A 22,869-nucleotide genomic window follows, 5' to 3' on the forward strand; every position below is an offset into this window, starting at 1 on the left:
GGTCGGTTAAGTGTCCAACTTCAGCTTAGGTCACGATCTCGAGGCTCGTTGGTTTGAGCCCCGTGTTGGGCTCTGTGTTGACAGTTCGGAGCCTGCTTCGGATTCTGTGTATCCCTTTCTCTCTGCCCTTCTCCTCTGCTCACACTCTCTCTCTCTCTCAAAAATAAATAAACATTAAAAAAAAAAGAATACCCATTCAGCATTATTAGTCATTAGGGAAATGCAAATTAAAGCCATTAAGTGGGTGTGAAGTACCCACTTAGGTGACCAACTATCACTGATTACCAGGGATTGAGGGGTTTTGTGAGGCATGGGACTTGCAGTACTAACACCTGAAAAGTCCCAGAAATCCTGGGGTGAGTTGTGTCTCCCTCTCTCTCTGCCCCTCCCCTGCTCACACACTCTCTCTCTCTCTCTCTCAAAAATAAACATTAAAAAAAATTTTTTAATAAATAAATAGTGACAAAAAATGGAGCTGGGCGAGTAGGGACACAGGAAGCTGCTTTAGCAGCATCCCGCCCGTGCAGAGGGAAAAGCCATACAAAAATATGCTGGTTCTGCTTCACTTCTCTGTAGCCACCTCTCTTCCGATCCCTTCTGTATTCCCTGCTAAATAAATCAGGAACTTATAGCCAGTGTGTAGGTGGTCCATTTGGCAGCTTCAAAGTATTATGAACTTGAAAGCATTCATTTAAAAATAATAGAGACTTCTCTGTTCTGAATAGTAGTGTGGGGCCCTGTAACAGTTTGTAATCAGAATGTGTAAATGTGCAAAATGTTCTTAACATGATATAGGTAAAAGGGGTGGTGTAGGATGAGAAAAGGGGAACAGTACAAACTATGCACAATTTGCCCATGTAAAAACAAAAGGTTTTCCTTCAAGTCCTCTCCCATGATTTCACTCTTGTTTGTATGTGTTCCCTCTTCTGATTATATCTATCAGGTTGCATGCCTATCGTTGTGTGAAATAGTATTATTAGAATGCTTCATTATTGACCTCATTATGTATAGATCTTTTCAATGCTTTTTTTTAATGTTTCTTTATTTTTGAGAGAGTGAAAGCTGGGGAGGGGGAGGGGGAGAGAGAGAGAGAGAGAGGGAGGGAGGGAGACAGAGGATCCGAAGCAGGCTCCGCACTGATAGCAGAGAGCCCAACAGGAAGCTCGAACCCACGAACCATGAAATCATGACCTGAGCCGAAGTCGGATGCTTAACTGACGGAGCCACCCAGGCGCCCCTTAAGTACTTTTGAGGAGATGCCAGCAACCTAGTCCTAGACGCTCTGTTTTGCTGTAGCAAGATCCAGCTCTTCTTAGAATAAGATCCATGTTTCCAAGATCCTAGAAACATGACCCAGGAGAAGAATTAAAAGAATCAAAGACTTAAAAGCATTTAGTTATGGGAATAATTAAAATGGACTAAAATGAAAAAATACCTTTCATCAAAAACCAATGAATTCTATAAGATTAAATGGCTCCCTGCTCCACCTGTATGCACATTTTCACCCTTTATTAAAATAATATGATATTACTTCTGATTCGTTGATATTTACCAGAATTTAGCACAGGTCCTATTTATGCCATGCTGTGGATGGAGCTTTGAAGGAGAAACGATGCCTTGCACTATACACAAAACTTCAACCCTTAAAAAAAATAATTTAAAAATTCCAGGGGTGGCTCAGTTGGTTGAGCATCCAACTCTTGATTTTGGCTCAGGTCATGAATCCAGGGTCCTGGGATAGAGCCCTGCATCGAGCTCCGTGTCAAGAGTGGAACCTGCTTGGGGCGCCTGGGTGGCGCAGTCGGTTAAGCGTCCGACTTCAGCCAGGTCACGATCTCGCGGTCCGTGAGTTCGAGCCCCGCGTCAGGCTCTGGGCTGATGGCTCAGAGCCTGGAGACTGTTTCCGATTCTGTATCTCCCTCTCTCTGCCCCTCCCCCGTTCATGCTCTGTCTCTCTCTGTCCCAAAAATAAATAAAAAACCTTGAAAAAAAATTAAAAAAAAAAAAAAGAGTGGAACCTGCTTAAGATTTTCTCTCCTGCTGCCCCTCTTTCCCACTTGCATACTCTCTCTCTCTAAAATAAAATAAAAATAAAAATAAAATTTTTAGCAGATGAGGCAGAGAATCAAGTTAACTCCAGTTTAAGGTGGCCACTCTTCAGAATACTAGTCTACTAGAAATAAATTTCTGCTCCCCTCTTACCCCTAGCCCCCAAGGAAAAATTTTACCCTGCTAGAAAATAAAGCATTTCTTTTACACATTTAATTGTATCCATAGGATTAAAATAGATTAAGAGGCTAACCGAAATAAATTATGTGCAGTATAATTACACCATAATTTTCAGCATTAAGTGTTTATGTCTCTAGAGATAAAATAGTTTTGATTCACCAAATTGGGTAATTAATTTAACCAGATAATTGTTCTGAAGGGCCTGGGAGCCAGGTAATAGCAATTTGAAAAGTTACCAGAATAAATGATCAGTTTGATTAGTCCGCTAAAGATAAAATGTAAGCCTGAAAGGATAAAAATTACCTTTTAGAAAAACCTCAAGGGGCGCCTGGGTGGCTAGGTCGGTGGAGCTTCCAACTTTCGATTTCTGCTCAGGTCATGATCTCACAGTTCATGAGTTCGAGCCCCAAGTCGGGCTCTGGTACTGAGAGCACAGAGCCTGCTTAGAATTCTCTGTCTCCCCCTCTCTCTGCTCCCTTCCCTGCTCTCTCTCTCTCTCCCTCTCTCAAAATAAATAAATAAACATTTAAAAAAGAAAACGAAAAACCTCAAGATAACATACCCCAACTATTACTGACTGCAGTAGACATTGTGGGCGCGCCCCTAATTTCCTTGGCCTCCTTTCCCTACCACAGAACCTCTGCCATCTGGATGATATTCATACACCCACCCCAGCTAGAGGAGTGGCCCTGCTTGGCCTAAGCCAGTCAGGATAGTCCCATTCCCCTTGTTTCAGCCAGTCCGAAAGTGGGCCCACGACCCACGTTGGTTAGTTTTATTTACATTTTAACTTGTGGATGACAATCTTATTTCCAAATTTCTCGGGAAAGTTACATGGTAACACCCAATCAGCAATATGGTGCTTCTTGGAATCTGCCATCATTAGAGCTTGCTCAGTATAACAACTGCAACATATATGGAGGTCAACCACAGTTTCTTATATTTATATGCCTTCTAAGTATCTTAAAATTTAGAACAGTTTGGGGTGCCTGAGTGGCTCAGTTGGTTGCGTGTCTGACTCTTGATTTCGGCTCAGGCCGTGATCTCACAATTGGTGGATTGAGTCCCACGTTGGGCTCTGTGCTGACAGTGCAGAGCCTGCTTGGGATTCTCTCTCTCCCTCTCTCTGAGTCCCTCCCCTGCTCATGCTCACTCTGTCTCTTTTTCTCTCTAGATAGATAGATAGATAAAAAAAAAAAATTAAAAAATTAAATTAAAATAAATAAATAAATAAATAAAACAGTTCACCTTCTTTTCATAACATTTTCCTGTTGAATAAAACAGATATTTATGCTGTAAGATTTCCCACATTCTAGATTCGGCTGATTGCTTCCTTGAGTTGTTTCACTTATCCTTCTATTTCCTGTATTTCCTGGAAAGAGATAGTTAGAACCTGGGGCTTGATACAGGAAAAGGTTTGTTTCTTTTTCTTTTCTCTTTTTTTCTTCCTTTCTCCGCCTGCCCACCCCCCCCCCACCCTTGTTTTGTTTGCAAGAAAACTTATTAGGTGGCACTGTGCACTTTCTAATGCATTGAATCAAAGGAGCACAAAATCCAGTTGGCCGTGCTTTTAGAGATGTCAGAGTGACTGGTAGAGCCATGTTTTGTCAGCTTTACCTAGTGGGCATCTCAGAGTTAGTTCCAGATTCCTTTCGATATGGTCCCAGTGGTCTTTGAAAGCTTCCTTGCTTTCTGGCACCACCGATGTCCCAGGTTTATACTCCCTGACCCAGACTTCACATCATTTGTACAAGAAGCTCTTTTCCTTTCAGTGAGGAAAGGATTTTAGCAGGCACACTCTCGGGGTTGCTTGCTATGGTGCCTTGCCCTTGTGTCCAGACTTTCCAGGGAACCAAGCTCAGGAATGAGTGGTTTTTCAGAAAGAGTGAAAGAAATCATGAATTTGTACAGATATTACCAGTTCAAATTTGAAATTATGGGAGGATTTTTTTAAAGTTTTTTTTTCAAGGTTTTTTGTTTGTTTTTGAGAGAGAGAGGGACAGAGAGAGAGCACAAGCGAGAGAGAGGCTGAGAGAAAGGGAGACAGAGAATCCCAAGCACGCTCTGGGCTGCCAACGCAGAGCCTGAAGTGGGGCTCCAACCCATGAGTTGTGAGACCATGACTTGAGCTGAAACCAAGAGTCAGACGCTTAACCAACTGTGCCACCCAGGCACCTATGGAGGATTTTACTTTTATTTCTTTTCTCTTGAACAAAAAGTCTGAGCTGCAAATGATATTAATGTAATTACTTATTTGCTTTATCCAAGAATATTCCTAGAGCAGTTTCATAATAACCATACTAATAGTGCTACTAGAAATTAAGATGATTGGATACATTTTAAAATTTCTATGTGGGTGTGTATTGTCACTGCCCTTAAGCTGTATCTTACGAATGATGCACTGTCCCAACACTGTGTTTTAAAGTCTCCTAAAATAGTTTCTTTCTGTATTGTTATGCCGGAAATTTGACATATAGTTAAATTCAGTTATTTCAGTTTGTTTTCGGTTGGGAGGGGGATCTTCTTTTCCTTTTGTATTTATTTTTATTTTTAAGTAAGCAAGGTATTTACATGATTCCAAAGTCAAAACCATAAATTGTGTATGATCACAGAAGGCCATCTATATCATTTATTATGTTGGGAATGCTTGAAATTTTCTTTGCAGACTATGATATGTCAATGTTGTGAAACTTCCATGTGACTTAGAAAAAGGTTGAGTGTTAGGAGGATTCGGTCCCCTCTTATTTTGATATTGGCTTTCTACTATGAACAATATTGTAATTAGCTAGTCATCTCCTCTTTCTCTTTCCTCCTTTATCCCAAATATCAGTGTAAAGTATTATCTTTTTTTTAAGTTTATTTATTTATTTTGAGAGAGACAGAGCACGTGTGCACGTGTGCGTGCATACAAGTTGAGGAGGGGCAGAGAGAGAGGGAGAGAGAGAATCCCAAACAGGCTCCATGCTGTCAGCACAGAGCCCAACATGGGCCTCGATCCCACAGTGAGATCATGACCTGAGCCAAAATCAAAAGTTGGACATTTTACCGACTGAACCATCCAGGCATGCACCCCTGAAGTATTACCTTTTTATTCCCAGTTTGTAAAAAACAAGCTTTTCTCTTCATTTATTATCTCTGCTTTCTCCCCATTTTTGATATTTGTTTTATATCCATATTATGAAGCCGATAAAAATACATAATATTCTTTTAACCTTATTATCACCAGTTGAACTCGGATTATCCCCAATTCTACTGTAAAATTCTCACCACCAAAACTGAGGCTGAATTTCTCCTATCATTTTCTGAAGCTTATTCTCTAGGAGATTCCTCAAGAAGGCTATGGGAGCAATATTTCCTGTTCTTATCATGTTCATAAGTGTCTGTGTCTTTAAAACTTTTATACGTGAAAGGCAGTTAAACTACATCCTTAGCTTAAATTTTCCTTCTTTGAGTATCTTAAATAAGTTATTCAATTGCATTCTGGCAAAAATCTTTCTGTCAAAATATCCAGTGCCAGTCTTATTTTCTTTCCTCCTGACTTACTGGGTCTTTTTGCCAAAATACTCTGACAGTGTTTTTCTTATATTTAAAGTCCAAGAGTTTTACCAGAGTATGTTTTGGTAGGGACTATTCTGGGCTGATTTTTCTGGAAAAATGATACGGTCCTTTGATACATATACTCAAATTTCTACACATTTTAGGACAATTTTCTTGAATTACTTTTAAAGTAAATTCTTTATTTCGCAATAATTTTAATTTTATGGAAAATTCTGGAAGATAGCACAGAGAGTTTTCATATGTCTATTACCGAGTTTCCATCTTTTGTTATTATTGTACATACCATGGAACATTTGTCAAAAACAAGAACCAGTATTGTGATAGTTGGTGTTTTTCATGGAATCTGTCCATTTCATCTAAATTAGAAAATTTATTGGCATAACTGTTTAGGATGTTTCCTTTATCCATTTGATGTCTGTAGAATCTGTGGTAATACTCCTTTTTCATTTCTGATATTAATATTACTTGTCTTCTCCATTTATTTTCTGATTAGCTTGGATAGAGGGTTATTAACTTTATTGACTTTTGTAAATAATCAGTCAATAACTTTATTGACTTTTGTAAATAATCAGCTTTTGGTTTTATTGATTTTTTTATATTGTGTTTATTTTTGTATTTTATTGATTTCCACACTTTATAATTTTCTTTATTCTGCTTGCTTTGGGTTTAATTTGTTCCTTTTTTTCTAGTTAATGTGTAAGCTTAGATAAATGAGACTTTATATCTTTTCAAATATCAGCACTTAATGCTATAAATTTCCCCCCTTGTACTGGTCCAGCTACACGGCATACGTTTTTTTGAATGTTTATTTATTTTTGAGAGAGAGAGACTGAGCATGAGTGGGAGGGCAGAGAAAGAGGGAGACACAGAATCTGGAGCAGGCGCCAGGACGCGGGCTGGAACTCATGAACTGGATGGAGATCATGACCTGAGCTGAAGTCGGATGCTTAACCGACTGAGCCACTCAGGTGTCCCTACACTGCATACATTTTGATATTTTCTGTGTTTATTTTAGTTCAGCTCAAAATATTTTATAATTTCTTTTCTGTTTTTTATTTGACTCATGGGTTGTTTAAAACTGAATTGTTTAATTTGCAAATATTTGGAGATTTTCCAGATAGGTTTTTGTTATTGTGATCTAGTTTGCTTTTGATAATCAAGATAAGATTTTTAGTTTTGTTGACATCAGAGAACAAACTTTGTATGATTTCAATCTTCATTTTTTAAATTTTTTAAAACATTTTATTTATTTTTTTGTGAGACAGAGAGACAGAGCATGGCAGGGGAGTGGCAGAGAGAGAAGGAGATACAGAATCTGAAGCAGGCTCCAGGCTCCCAGCTGTCAGCACAGAGCCCGACGCGGGGCTTGAACCCATGAACTGGGAGGTCATGACCTGAGCCGAATTAGGATGCTTAACTGACTGAGCCACCCAGGCACCCCTGTATGACTTCAATCTTTTAAATGTTTTGTGACTTGTTTTATGGTCTTGCATATGATCAATCTTATTGATTATTCTGTTGCCATTGAAACAATGTGTATTCTGCTGTTGCAAGGTCCCGTGTTCTGCACGTCAGTTAGGTTAAGCTGGATGATAGTTTTGCTCAAGACTTCTTTATACTTACTGGTTTTGTGTATACTTTATTCTACCAACTATTGAGAGAGGAAGGTCAAAATCTCCAACAACAATAATAATATTGTCTATTTCTCCTTTTAGTTCTATTAGATTTTCCTTCTTATACTTCAAAGCTCGGTTATAAGATGCATTCACAATTATTGTGAATCATGATGAATTTATCCCCTCATCATTATGAAATGTCCCTCTTTATCCTTCGTGCATTAGTCTGCTCAGGTTGCTATGACAAAATACCACAATTAAACAAGACAAATTACTTTTCTCACAGTTCTGAAGGCTGGAAAATCCAAGATCAAGGTTCTACCAGGGTTGGTAGCTGATGAGAGCTCTTCCCTTGGGTTGCATAAGGCTGCCTTCTTACCATGCGTTCACAATGTGTGTGTACATGTGGAGAGAGAAAGAGTAGTACTCCGGTGTTTCTTATAAGGGCACTAATCCTATTGGATCAGGGCCCCACACTTACAACCTCATCTAATCATGATTACTTCCTCACAGTCCCCATTTCCAAATATAGCTACACTGGGGGGTTAGGGCTTCAGCCTAAGATTTGGGGAGGACACAAACATTCAGTCTACAGCACTTTGTCTTGAAACCCACTTTGTCTGATAGTAATGTGGCTACTCTGACTTGATTTTTGTTTCATATTTGCATGGTTTGTCTTTTCCATCACTTGACCTTTAACCTATGTGTCTTTAGTTAAAGGGAATTTCTTGCTGACAGCATGCAGTAGGGTCTTGTTTAATCCAGTCCAACAATGTTTGCCTTTTAAATCTTAGACTAATTTACATCTAATCTAATTACTGAAATGGGTATAACTTAAGTTTATCATCTTCTCATTGGTTTTCTATTTGTCTCATCTGTTCTTTGCTCCTCTTTTCTTTTATCCTGTTTGGTTTTTTTGTTTTTTTGTTTTGGACTAATTGATTATATCTTACAGCTCAGTTTTTATCTCCACTATTGGCTGATTAGCTATTCTACTTTTCACTTTTTTTAGGAGTTGCTCTAGTCTTTACAATATAAATCTTTAACTTATCACTATCAATCTTTAAATCCTATTAAAGTACTTCACACAAAGTATAAGATCCTTAATTTTAATGTTTATTATTTATTTATTCATCATTATTATTATTTTTTTAAGTAAACTCTACCCCCAAGGTGGCTCTTGAACTCATGACTCCACGATCAAGAGTCACATGTTCTTTTTTTTTTTTAATTTTTTTTTCAACGTTTATTTATTTTTGGGACAGAGAGAGACAGAGCATGAACGGGGGAGGGGCAGAGAGAGAGGGAGACACAGAATCTGAAACAGGCTCCAGGCTCTGAGCCATCAGCCCAGAGCCCGACGCGGGGCTCGAACTCACGGACCGCGAGATCGTGACCTGGGTAAAGTCGGACGCTTAACCGACTGCGCCACCCAGGCGCCCAAGAGTCACATGTTCTACCGACTGAGCCAGCCAGGTGCCCCTGAAATAGAAGATCCTTACAACAGATTTACTACCTCCACTTTCTGTGCCATTCTTGTCATATGTATTTTAGTTCTACATTTGTTATAAACCCTATAATATTTTTTAAAAATCTAAACAATGATCTTTTAGAGCTATTCAAGGTGAAAAAAATATGTTTTACATTTATTGTCATATTTTACAAAACGGCTTTTCTGGTTAACAACATCATTTCTAGGAGGGAGACTAAATTCTGCCAGTGCATCTTCTACTCTATCTTGGCTAAATATGAATGTCTTCTGTTTCTTTTTTTTTAAATTTTTTAATGTTTATTTATTCTTGAGAGAGAGAGAGACAGACAGAGTGTGAGCTGGGGAAGAGACAGAGAAAGGGAGACACAGAATTCAAAGCAAGCTCCAGGCTCTGAGCTGCCAGCACAGAGCCCGACGCGGGGCTCGAACTCACAAGCAGTGAGATCACGACCTGAGTCAAAGTCTGATGCTTAACGGACTGAGCCACCCAGGCGCCCCTGAATGTCTTTATTTCCAAGTTATTGTTACAAAGAGCTCCATTAGTTTTATATAGCATTGTATCTATGGGCTGCTTCTGATCTCAGTCAACAATTCACAACAGAGATTTGAAGACATTTCTAAGGGCTAGAATACGGTTTTACAGGGGTGAACCATCAATCAATGAAACAATTCACAATTATTCATTTGTTCAACTTCTCTCCGTTCATTCACTAAACATGGATTAATCATTAACTATGTGCCTGACTCCAAGTGAGGCACTGGAAATATAAAGAAAGAAAGGTGCTGTCCTTCCCTGAATGATCTCCAGAGTAGATTTTAAATAGAAAGAGAGTGAAGTCAGCTTTTAAACTACATCAATCAGTGTTTTCAGTGCCTGCTGTCATTTCTCCCATAATTTTTTGTGCCCTACATTTTAGAATTTGGTTGTAATATAATGTTAAGTTGTTATTATGATAACAATAAGGGGGAGTTGCTCAACGAACAGTTTCAGCTTTGCAAGATGAAAAATTCTAGAGATCTTGTGCATAAACATGTAAATACAGGTAACACTTCTGAACTGTCCACTTAAATATGGTTAAGATGCTAAATTTTATGTTGCGTATGTTTTTTTTTTAACCACAATATAAAAATAAAAGAACGAGAAGGACAGCCCCATGGTGCGCTGTTGTCCGGATCGTTTGACTAAAATCAACTTTTGCCAGCTGTTTCATCCAGTGATGGGACCTCAGAAGCCCCAACCTTCCTTTTCCCCCCACAGAAGTGGCCTCAGGGATCCGCCAGGGGTCGCCCTGGCCGCCGGCGGCCATAACCCCGCCCACCTCCTAGTTTCGTCCAATCGCGGCCTTGGCCCCGCCCCCTGCCCGAGCTTCTTTCCTGCATCCGGGTCTGGGTGGGCTGGCTCTCAAATCTAGCGAGGGGCATGGAGGTACGCGAGGAGTCCCAGTCTGGAGCTTCTCCCTCTTCACCCCGGGACTGCTCGGGGATCTCGGTGTCTAAGGAGCTGCTGACGGCGGGAAGCGGCGGCCGCGCAGGTGACGGGCGGGTGGCGTTGGCATGCAGTGCTCACGTGCGGCGGGGGGCGTGTGAGCCGGGGGGACAGGCTGACGGCCCCCTGCCCGAGCCCGGCACCCCCGAAGGGACGCCCAGGGGTGGCCACAGGGCTTCTGCGTGACCGCCACGGCGCGGCTGGGGTTCGGAGGCCTCGGGGCGGCCACGAGGCCATGGGCCCAGCGAGGGTCTTAGGTTCTGCGGAGTAGTGGGCCCCCACCCTGCGGAGCGGCGCAGCAGGACACGTCCCCTAAGGGGGAGGGCTTGAGGAGGGCCTTAGGTCGGCTGTCCCCGGTCCCAGCAGCTGGCTGGTGGGGGGAGCAGGTGACTATTATGGATTAACCCCCGCACCCCCACCCCCTCTGTGTTCTCAGAACCACCCCTTAGTGCCTTGCCTCTGTCTCGTAGAGGGACACTTGGTTCCAGGAAAGCTACATAGGATTGCAGACACCGTAGTGGAGTTTAAAAGCATGGATTCGAATCCCAACTCCACGCGTGATTAGCTGTGAAACTATAGGAAAGTTTACATTCTGAACGCCCTAGTTTTCACATTTGGGAAATGGAGGTATTCTCAGTGAATATTAGCTTGAAGACATTCGGTGAGAACCCAGAGCATCCCAAAGTTATGATAAGAGCCAACGTTTATGTAGTGCTTACTGTGACCCAGGAATTAATTAACTTATTTAATCCTCACAAAAGCCTTGTGCAGAAGGTTCTGTTATCTCTATTTTATAAACGTGAGAAACTGAGTCACCGTGTATCATACAGATAAGTAACTTGCTGGAGATCTCGTGGCTGGAAAGTGGCAAAATTAGGATTTGAATGCAGTCAGTCTAGCTCCAGACTGATGGGATTCTTTATGCTAATCCCATTGTTAGACCTAAAGTAGCAATCAAAGAATATTTGTTAAGCTCTGCTTTGGGGGTGAACAGGAGTTTTGTACTTAAGTGAAGAGGTTTTCCAGTTGCCGGAAACAGGGGGATCAAAGCCTTGAGTTTTGAAAAACTCAGGCCGTGTCCTCTGAACTCTGATGGGCTGAAGAGTTGTTTGATTTGGCAAGTAGTAGTGAGGGGGCCGAAAAAGTGTATGGGGGTGGTGGGGCGACAACAAAAGGTTTTCAAAGAGCTCATTTGTCTAGGTTGGATATTTTTTCTAAATTTTCTTTTAATGTTTATTTACTTTTGAGAGAGAGAGAGACAGCGCGTGAGTTGGGGAGGGCCAGAGAGAGGGAGACAGAATCCGAAGGAGGCTCCAGGCTGTGAGCTGTCAGCACAGAGCCCAACTCAGGGCTCAAACGCACGAACCGTGAGGTCATGACCTGAGCTGAAGTCAGATGTTTAACCGATTGAACCACTCAGGCACCCCTAGGTTGGACATGTTTAATGAAGGTCCACTAACAAGGCAGGTGTGCTTTATAAATAAAGGAATGCTCCAAGAGGTTAAATAATTTGCCCAATATAACCACTTCTGGCTCCACTTAACTATTATTGTGTCTGTACTGCTTCCTCTGTCCCTTTGTTGCAGAAACTCATTTGTCACTGATGGAGTTCTGATCCGCACAGGTGCAGATTAGTTTGCACTTAATGCTTAGCATCGGTGACACATACAGATGTATGAGACAGGCCTAAGGAAGGGCAGCTGGGTGTTTGTAAAGAGGTAAAATGTTGCAATGGAACGTGGAGGGCCTCTTTTTCTAAAAATGTCTTGGAGAATGTGGAATGTTCAAGACTTGAGAATGGTCGTGACAAGTTCGCTGACGGGCTTCTATTTCCTTATGCTCTAGTAAATTCAGTGTTGCTTTCAGGTATATGGGACAGGTTACTCATCAATCCCAAGCCTAATTGCAGAAAAACTTCCACTCTTCAAACAGTTCGGATAGAGAGGAGTCCCTGTAAGTATCTTTCCCTCTCTTTCTTTTACCCCTTTCTCTCTCTAAAACTCTCTGTGATGTTAAATTTTGCCCATGTAAGCAGTAGAGGTCCACAGGGAACCCCAGCTATTGGACCCGAGCTCTTTGTCGTCGCCCTGGGACTGCTCAGGGGGTTTGGTGTCTAAACGAGTTGCTCACGGTGTATTCATTCCATCTGTAGACTTGCATTTGAGTCTTTTTTATGTTTTTCATTTCTTTCCTTGTGATTAATTGTGGGGCTTTGTATGTATATGGCCTGATTTCACCCTCTGACAGCCCTATTTTACAATTAAAGGCCATTTCTTTTTTCCCCTTTCTAAAAAAACAATTTTTTAAATGTTTATTTATTTTTGAGAGACAGAGGGAGAGAGAGCATGAGCGGGGGAGGAGTAGAGAGAGAGAGAGGGAGACACAGAATCCAAATCAGGCTCCAGGCTCTGAGCTGTCAGCACAGAGCCCACTGTGGGCTCGAACCCACAAGCTGTGAGATCATGACCTGAGCTGAAGGCGGACACTCAACCGGCTGAGCCAGCCAGGCACTTCAATTCAAGGCCATTTCTTGACCTTTACCACCTTTTTCTTTTCATCTTCTGTACTCCAGACGTTTCAGTCATGTATTGTGTAGCTGTATCAGTGACTTAACAGGTTTCGAGAACTCATTATATGCACAGTTATGTGCTGGGCTTCTTTTGAAAGCTAACGACATTAGACATACCTTGCTTATTGATTCCCCTATACTTAGGATAATACAGTTATTACCCCTGTTTTGCAGATGAGTAAATTGAGGTTTTGTTTATTTATTTATTTTGAGAGAGAGAGAATGCTCACGTGCATGCGTGGGGAAGGGGCAAAGAGAGAGGGACAGAATATCCTAAGCAGGCTCCACGCTGTCAGAACAGAGGCTGACTCGGGGCTCCATCCCATGAACTGTGAGATCATGACCTGAAATGAAATCAAGAATTGAACATTTAACCAGTTGAGCCACCCAGGCACTCCTAAATTGAGGTATTGAATGGTTAAATTAAAATTTTTTAGGACACTTGTGGCTGCAGATGACTAAACTCCAACTCCTGATTGCCTTAAGCCAAAAAATAAGTTATGTTGACGAATTTTATTGTGGGACAGGGAGCAGTGATTTCAAGTACCTCTGCACCCAGGTGCTCGCTGTCATCCGGGGTCTCCTGCTCTAACTCTTAGCTCTGCTTCCCTAGGTGTTGGCTAACTCTAGAACAGGCCCTTCCTCACCATGTGGCAAGTTGCCCAGTTTATCAGCAGCTCAACCACTCATTTACTGACTCAGAAAGAAGGGCTCTCTTTCTCCACAGTTCAGGCTGAAGTTCCAGGGTGATCTCTTATGGGCCTGGCTAGATCACAGTGTCACCGTCTATGGTATTGCACCAAAGCTTGGTGATTAATGTTGTGGAACATCTAGGCATGTATAGGGTAAGGCACAAGAGTGGCAAGGAATGACAGAGCTTAAAAGGAAGGTCAGGATTATGTTATCAGAAACAAGGGGAACATGTTGGGTAGGTGGAGACAACCACTACTTAGTTAACATGCCGAAGGTAGTTCAGGTAGAAGGCGGAACTGGGACGCTGTGAATAACCTCGTCAGCCTGAATGCAAAGCCTCAGAGCCTGGCTCGTTTAACTATTAAGTCATACTTTCTCCTTATTCAGTGACTATTGGTTGAATGCCAGCGTTCTAGAAATGTGCAGTTCTGGGGATATATGAAAACACTAATAAACATTGAAAAATATTCGCTAACTTGTTTAGTCCTACTGCTTTAAGGATTCAGAAAAAGGTTAGAGGTTTTTAAAATGGAAGAAATTTGGGGCGCCTGGGTGGCGCAGTCGGTTAAGCGTCCGACTTCAGCCAGGTCACGATCTCGCGGTCCGTGAGTTCGAGCCCCGCGTCGGGCTCTGGGCTGATGGCTCAGAGCCTGGAGCCTGTTTCAGATTCTGTGTCTCCCTCTCTCTCTGCCCCTCCCCCGTTCATGCTCTGTCTCTCTCTGTCCCAAAAATAAATAAACGTTGAAAAAAAAAAAAAATTTAAAATGGAAGAAATTTGAGTTTTTTTTAAGTTATAACTATTGTTGCTGTGATTACTTTAAAAATAAATTTTTTTTTAACATTTTATTTTTGAGAGACAGAGTGAGACAGAGCATGAGCAGGGGAGGGGCAGAGAGAGGGGGGAATCCCAGAATCCAATGCAGGCTCCAGGCTCCGAGCTGTCACCACAGAGCCTGATGCGGGGCTCGAACCCACAGACCGGGAGATCATAACCTGAGCCGAAGTCGGACGCCCAACAGAGCCAACTGAGCCAGCCAGGTGCCCCTGATTACTTTTCAAGTCAGAAGTGTTTTATTTATTTATTTATTTATTTTTTTTTTTTATGAAATTTATTGACAAATTGGTTTCCATACAACACCCAGTGCTCATCCCAAAAGGTGCCCTCCTCAATACCCATCACCCACCCTCCCCTCCCTCCCACCCCCCATCAACCCTCAGTTTGTTCTCAGTTTTTAACAGTCTCTTATGCTTTGGCTCTCTCCCACTCTAACCTCTTTTTTTTTTTTCCTTCCCCTCCCCCATGGGTTCCTGTTAAGTTTCTCAGGATCCACATAAGAGTGAAACCATATGGTATCTGTCTTTCTCTGTATGGCTTATTTCACTTAGCATTACACTCTCCAGTTCCATCCACGTTGCTACAAAAGGCCATATTTCATTTTTTCTCATTGCCACGTAGTATTCCATTGTGTATATATACCACAATTTCTTTATCCATTCATCAGTTGATGGACATTTAGGCTCTTTCCATAATTTGGCTATTGTTGAGAGTGCTGCTATGAACATTGGGGTACAAGTGCCCCTATGCATCAGTACTCCTGTATCCCTTGGATAGATTCCTAGCAGTGCTATTGCTGGGTCATAGGGTAGGTCTATTTTTAATTTTCTGAGGAACCTCCACACTGCTTTCCAGAGCGGCTGCACCAATTTGCATTCCCACCAACAGTGCAAGAGGGTTCCCGTTTCTCCACATCCTCTCCAGCATCTATAGTCTCCTGATTTGTTCATTTTGGCCACTCAAGTCAGAAGTGTTTTATAGGAAATTCTGGATTTTAAAATTTGAAGTGTGGCCAAAGACTAACATAAATATTGATACACTCTATTTTCTCTCCTTAGTATTGGACCAAGTACAGACCTTTCTCCCACAGATGGCTCAGGCAAATGAAAAGCTAAGAAAAGAAATGGCAGCCGCACCCCCTGGGCATTTCAATATTGAAGATATTGATGGGAGTCTTGGAAAAGTTATACAAATGGTAGCTATGCTTTGTTTTCATTTCATCAAGTATGAAATTTACCGGTATGCCCCGTCATCTACAAAAGAGAGGACTTTTCCATTTTAACTCCAAGTGTTATTTTCCTTCTTGCAAAGTCAGCTCATACTTCCAGCACTGCGTGGGAACTCGGTCATTTTATTATTAGGGATCTTACAGACCAGTAAGCTTCCCTGGGTGGAGCTTAGAAATTTAGTAATAGAGAATCATAAGAGGGCTTTTAAGGTCAAATATTACATTTGTTATCTTGAAGCATTAATTTACTAAGTGTCCTAGTGGATTTTTTTTCCCATCCAAGGCCTGAAAGAAGTAATCATAGCCTGATTGATAGGAAATGCAAAAATGAATGTGTTTAATGCAATAACTGATTACCTAAGCCACATGCAAAATCCTCTCCATTTAGATTCACATCTTATTTCTGCCCCGGAGTTCCCTTTATAACACTTGTGTCTGGACAGAGCCGACACCGTTGTTGATGATAATATCCCATTTGGCAGCAGCTCTGCTCAGCGCTGCTTCCAGAATATTTCCCAGAGCCAGCCACTCTGTGTGACGTCTGCTGCTGCCACCCTCGGTCCACGGAATCGTTGTCTCTACCCTGGACTATTGCAGTGACTTCTCAACAGGCTCCCCTGCTTCTGCCCTTTCTTCCCTAGAATCTGTTCTTCACACTGTCTGTGGCTCACTTTCCCATCACATTTCTGATGAATTCAGAGTCCTTCCAGGGCCCGTGTGAGCGGCCTCCAGCTCTCCATCTGACTTCCCTCCCTCCTGGCCCCCTCTTGCCTGTGCTCCCGTTCACGCTCCTTGCTCCAGGCCTGTTCCCTCTGTGTGGAAGGCTCTTGCCCACATTTCTGCAGCTTAACTCCCTCTACCTCTCATCAGTTGTCCCCTCAACAAGAGGCTTTTCCCGATGGCCCATGAGTACCTTATCCTATCCTACTTTACTTTTGTTCATTTTCACTGCTCCACACTGTGCTTTACATGTAGGTGTTCATTGTCTTTCTTTCCCAACTAGACCAGAGGTCAGCAGATATTTTGTGTAGGGACCAGCTAGTAAATACTTTTGCTTTGTGGACCGTACTGTCTCTTTGTGACTGCTCACTTCTGCCGCTTTAGCATGAAAGCAGCTGTAGACGATTATGTCACAATAGGCAAATTTTATCAATGTTACTTATGGACACTGAAATTTGAATATCATATAATTTTTGTGTTTTATGAAATACTATTTTTTAATTTTTTTTCCCTACCACTGGGGGAAGAAAAAAACATTCTTAGCCCATGAGCTAAACAAAAACAGTTAGTGGGCTGGGTTTGGCCAACAGGCTATAACTTGCCAATCCCTGCTCAAAAACGTTAAGTTGCACAAAGGCAAGGATTTTGTTGCTGCTCTTGTGGAGTCTCTAGGACCTAGTGTGGTGCCTGGCTCATGTTAGTATTTGTTAATATTTGTGTTTTTTTTGTTTTGTTGGGGGTTTATGTTGTTGTTTTCTAGAGGGCACGCATGCGTGTGTGCATGAGCTAGGGAAGGTCGGAAGGAGAGAGAGAGACTCTTAAGTAGGCTCCATGCCCAGTGCAGAGCCCAAGACGGGACTCGAGCCTATGACTGTGAGGTCATGACCCGAGCCAAAATCAAGAGTGAGGCAGGCACTTAACTGACTGAGCCACCCAGGCACCTCTATTAATATTTGTTGAACGCCTATCGTTGAATGTGTTCAGGGTATATAGAATCGGGTTGTGGGAGGATTTTTTAGACTTGTAGTAAATGTAAATCATTATGGTGGACTGTGGCAACTGAAAGAAAAAAAGTGCCATATTGCACTAAAAATATTTCTTGTCCTTTGTGCTTCAGTATTTGGGCCAAAAGTTGGTTCTCCCAGGGTTGTTATCACAACTTTAGGCAACTGCCCTGGAATAAATTTCTCACGTGGTGCTTTTGGCAGGATGTGGCCTTGTTTGAGATGAATCAGTCCGATTCCAAAGAAGAGGACGGTTCAGAAGAGAGTTCGCAAGACAGCTCAGAGGACAGCTCAGACTCTGAGGAAGACGACACCGCCTCTTCTGAAGTCACCACAGACAACTTTAAACTTCCTCATTCAGAAGACGGAAAAGGCAAGATCGAGGTTTTGGACAGCCCTGCCAGTAAAAAAAGGAAAGAGTAAAATAAATGATCTTGGGAGCAGGTGACATATGCCTGCTAATTCTGTGGAAAAAGAATGTGACTTGCTGGTTATTTTGCATTTCGGGTATCTGTGGTGCTTGTATGTGATATTAGATATTTTTTGTTTCTCAGAGAAACAGAAACTATCTTTTAAAGGCTGGAATAGTAGCATTTGGGGAATCTTCTAAGAGCAGACTGCATTTGATCTCATGCTAAAGAGATTCCCTTTAGAAAGCTTAGCTTTATGTATGGTGACAAGTGAATTTGCTGGCATTTTCTTTCTTCAGCAGACTTTGGAAATATCAAACTTATTTTAAAGTAAAAATACAAATCCTTTGTTTTTGTTTGAAATTTATTCTCTTGAATAACCCAATATAGGTTTTTTGGGATATTATAAAATCAGATTTATTTGTTACCATCACAGTGTGGGTTCAATAGGGGAGAATTTTTTTTTTTTTTAGGAGAAAGACATTTTTTATAAAGATAAGAATTATTTATATTCAGCTGCCCTCAGGCATATCTACTTTCATTAAAAAAAAAAAAAAAAAACAAAAAAAAAACCCACAAAAACCACAAAAGTCCTTTGCAGTTTGAGCTGGGAATCTGGTGCTGTGTGGTTTCATCATTGTTGGTGACTCTGCAGCCTGAACTCAGTGCAGGTAGAATGTACTGGTTGGAAAAATTCATGATTTTTTGTTTTTCCTTTTTTTCCATAGGCAAATTTTTTTGTTTGAGCTATTAAAACTATTCTACACAGTTGCCCACAGTTTAAAACCTGTCAGATGTAGAAAATAGGGGCATCACAGAAAAAACAGGGTATGGGTCACAAAGAGCTATAAGCTATATATACAACTAGTTTTCCCCCTTTCAAAGGTCAAAATGATCCTATGCTGGCATCGCCTTTCTGCCTCATCCTTGACCTTATTCAATCTCAGATCTCATGGGACTGGCTTTGCTCAGGATATAGGCCTGAGAATTTAAAGGACTGTCTCCAAGTGGGCTAAGCTGATGGCATTTGTGCCCTAGAGTTTTAGGTCTCTCTTTTAACTTTTAACTATTTGTTCCTACTCCTCACATCATTGTCTTGTAAATACTCTGAAGATGATTCTCAAGGTTCTTCCTGGTATTTCCCATTGGAAATTGGAACCAGCTCTTCTGGGCTGTGTCTCACTAAATGTACGAAGAGACGAACAGATCTGGAAATGAGACTCCTCAGCTAGAAAGGTTATTGTGCTATATTCTGTAGCACCAAACACAACAGTGACGGATTACTGGTGTAAATATTTAAAGATTGTCTCCTGCCGGCTAATATATTATGCTACATCGTGGAAAGAATTGCATTTGTCTGGTTCACTACTTAGCATGGTGCATGGTACAGAATAGGCATGAATAATGTTACCAAATCAGTGGATGGATGGGGGCATATGGGAAATTACAAGCCATGGAAGGCTGCTCCTGGCAGGGGGATATGAACGTGTAACTTGACAGGAAATACAGCTTCACAACAGAAATATGCCGAGTGATCAGTGAGAGACCAGTCAGTCTAGAAATACATGCTAGTGTGTAGAATGTGAATATTCCCTCCTGCCATGGCTGTCTCGTGTATTACAGTGAGCCTCCCTATACAGTAAGGGAAGTCAACTAAACTCAGGTCCTCTGGACATTCTCATGACATAGTAGAAAAAAGAAAACCATGAAAATTTAATTTACGGTAAAGATGTCATTTTAAGTGAGTGTAAACTGGGTGAATTATTTAGTGTACAATGTCAGAACCGGCTGTTTCAAAAAAGGTTAGATCTTAGCCTCACACTGTGTACTAAGATAAATTATATGTGGATTAAAGATTTGAATAGAAATAAAATTATAAGGGTTCCATACTAAAATATGGGTGATTATTTAATAGTGAAATCGTTTTTATTTCTTTTTTCAGGAAGCAAGGGTCAAAACCTTTTTGTTTCTGTTTTGTTTTTTCTTAAGCAGAACGTCAAAGTCTGAAATCACAAAGGAAAAGAGCAGAAAACTCATCCACATAAATACTAAAAACCAGGAGGTAGTAAAGAAATTTTAAAGGCAAGGGGCAAATTGGGGAAAATATTTGCAATATAAGAAAGAGTGAGCATCAATCTATAAAGGGCTCTTACAAAATAGAAAAAGGACTAATACCTTATAACAAAAAGGCCAAAGTACATAAAGAATTCACAGAAAAAAAGAATGTTTCAAGCCACATATCAAAAAACAAACACAGAGAAACCAGGATTGTATTCTTCACTTTCCAAATCAGCAGATGGGACAATAATAGGTAATAATACTTCCCGAGCCCTTTCTGTGTCACCCACCAGCGTGTTTCATACTCCAGTCACCACCACTCGAGTATATACAAAAACGTAATTGAGTTGCACGTTTAACATCCGTGCACTTGGCCGTATGCATGTTATCCCTTAATTAAAAAGCCGTTTTGTTTGTCAGCAGTTTGCCTTTCAGTCTATTGGAAAGTAAATCACTGTTGGGCTCTGGTTGGTCCGACCTGTGCTCTGTCTGCCAGAGGCTGGTGTGAGATGTGGCAGCCGTTCGGGCAGTGTTTTCATTGCTGCTAAGGCTGGTGAGATGGTCGCCCCGTGCTTGGAATACCATCCCTCTGTGGCTCTGGACAGTTACAAATGTGAAAATCAGCTGTGATGGCCTTTGAAGCAGAAATTTCACTCTGAACGGATCTCCCACCTACTCTCGCCGTATTTTCATTGTCCATGAAATATGGTACTTCTAAGAAATGCCTGCCTTACAAAGTAGTTCGTATGGTTCCCGTATCCACTACTCTGGTAGGGAAAGACCGGGGAAGTTGGGTCTGATTTTCACTTGTATTTCCCTCAGTGCCTAGCATAGGGCCTTTCACTTGATTGAAATGTACAGTAAATGTTCATTAAACTACCCTTTTTCTCTTTCTGTAAGTAAAGTAATTCATCTATGCTTAAGATGAATAGCATCGTGGTTCTCGATCCAGAAGAAACAACACAGGGTAAACAGGACTGGTGGATTTTCCAAAGAGTTTAATGCTGGAATTTTTGTGGTTGGCTTCCCCCTACTGCCCGGTCGAGGGAAACCATTGCCCGCGACTGGTTTGGGAATGAGCACGTGACACGGACCTGCCCAATGAGCAAAGCCGTGTTAGTAAACTTTTGGAAAAGAAAGTATTTCTCCTCCCGAAAAAGGAGGCACATAAAGAAGTGAGCGGATTGGGTATTTTACGACTGGATAGGATTCCTGAGAGTCCTGTCTGGTGTCCACAAACTCTTGAGCCTGTACATCAAGCACTGCAAAGAGAAACAAAGGACGTCACGGACTCACTGCATTAAATAACTGCAGATGGAACTATCGCTAGGTTTTGTTTTGTGACACAATTTCCTAATTGTGAAGAAAAAGAAGACCACCACCACCTTAGGAGCTCATTCTGCTTACGTCCACGTCACAGATGAGGAAAGTGACCCGGAGCTGCTACGTAAATTTCCTAAGGCCTCGTAGTAGGTAACCGTTAGAGCAGGTTGAGTTCAGCCTGTCACACCTGGCCACCGTGGGCCCCGTAGTCATCTGCTACAAGCACAGACTCCAAAGCTATCCGGACCAGACCTCAGCCCGGCCACTTCCCTCACTTTCCCCATCTGCAACATGGGGGTGACTGTCCCCTTATGGGGTTTTGCTAAGAAATGAATGCGTTGATACACAGCACGTGTTTAGAACAGTGCTCAGAAAATGTGAGGTATTGTGATGCTATAGGAATAATGCACAGTGGTGGCAAGAATGTGGGGGAAACTGTTAGGAACTTATCCTAACCAACAGATTTGTTCATAAATTTCTGCGTGAGATTTATTGCAAATTTTAAAATAGCAAAAACCAACCATGTGCAACATGTGTCTAAATGTCCACCAATGGAGAACAAGTGAATTAAAGCCACTCAACATGTGAAGAAGCATGTTTATTGACACAGAAAGATGAAAAAAAAAGGTAACAAAGTTATGTGCCGTATTATACTAATTCTGTAAAATATATTTTCATGGAAAAAGTCTGACACAGTCTCAATTATCCGTGGTTATTTCTGTGTGGGAAGTTTATGGTTGAATCTTCCCTTCCTGTTTGATGTAATTTTACATAGTTAGGTATTATTTAATCATTTTAAAAATCCGCTTGGATATCATTTGCATTAACAGTGATGATAATCACCCCCATCCACCACGTCTCATTTAGTCTCCTAATGGTCTCCTTTAGTCCAGGTCGCCCTCGACAGCTTTCACTTCCCTGGAGGGCAGGCATAGGGGATCCAGTCTGGTTTTGCAGCCTGTTTCTAGCCACTTCCACAACAGCTCTTGCGGACGGCGACCAATGTTTGGTGTTTGCTGCCGTTCCCTACGCAGGCCCTGATTCCGGCTTTGGCATGAAGAGCCATCCAGCTTGGTTAAGACCAGCAACTTCATTGCTTCGAGTACCTGTTCTACCAGTGAATAGCTGTGTGATTTGGGCAGGTTACTTAACCTCTTTCACTTGCAGGCAAATATTTGCTGAGCTCCTTCCTTCTATGTATTCGGCATTGTAGATGCAGCATGGAACAAAAGAAGCACCTGTTTGTGAAGCTCACATTCTAAGGGGGAGAGATTGATGGTAAATAAATGCATGCCAGGCTGTGATAACTGCTATGAAAAGAAGGCAGGATAAGAAGAATAGTGACAGGGCAGATGAGGTATGAGTGTGAGGACGGACACATGTGCTAGAAGATCCATCTCTAGTGAGATGGGATTGGAGGTGAGACATGAAGTGAGGCAGTCAGCCAGGAGGTTGTACGTGGGCAAAGAGAGTTGCAGGAAAAGGCAGTCGTGTGCCGGCACTGGCTTCCGCTTGCTCCGATTGCACGCATCTCTGTAGCTTGAAATCAGCTTTGATGAGAGCATTTATACACAGAAGTTAGCCAATGCTCCAAGAATTTCCCCGGAGGACCATTGGGTAAATATGTGCCAGCACACCACCGGGAAGA

The 22,869-nt window shown here is 41.8% G+C and overlaps 1 protein-coding gene across 2 annotated transcripts; it reads left to right on the forward strand.

Annotated features, from left to right (window-relative positions):
- The first annotated feature begins 10,255 nt into the window (after positions 1-10,255).
- On the forward strand, positions 10,256-19,735 carry CB4H12orf45 (chromosome B4 C12orf45 homolog). Of its 2 annotated transcripts, XM_030320424.2 has the most exons (4): positions 10,256-10,427; positions 12,248-12,334; positions 15,537-15,673; positions 17,635-19,735. In XM_030320424.2, the coding sequence occupies exons 1-4, from the start codon at positions 10,316-10,318 to the stop codon at positions 17,851-17,853; spliced, it is 555 nt and encodes a 184-aa protein (XP_030176284.1). In that variant the 5' UTR covers positions 10,256-10,315; the 3' UTR covers positions 17,854-19,735. The 2 variants fall into 2 exon arrangements, with proteins under 2 accessions (XP_030176284.1, XP_030176285.1); XM_030320425.1 differs by lacking the exon at positions 12,248-12,334 and having other exon boundaries at positions 10,267-10,427.
- The last annotated feature ends 3,134 nt before the right edge of the window (positions 19,736-22,869 follow it).

The sequence above is a fragment of the Lynx canadensis genome, chromosome B4 (assembly GCF_007474595.2).
Source record: "Lynx canadensis isolate LIC74 chromosome B4, mLynCan4.pri.v2, whole genome shotgun sequence".
NCBI lineage: Eukaryota > Metazoa > Chordata > Mammalia > Carnivora > Felidae > Lynx > Lynx canadensis.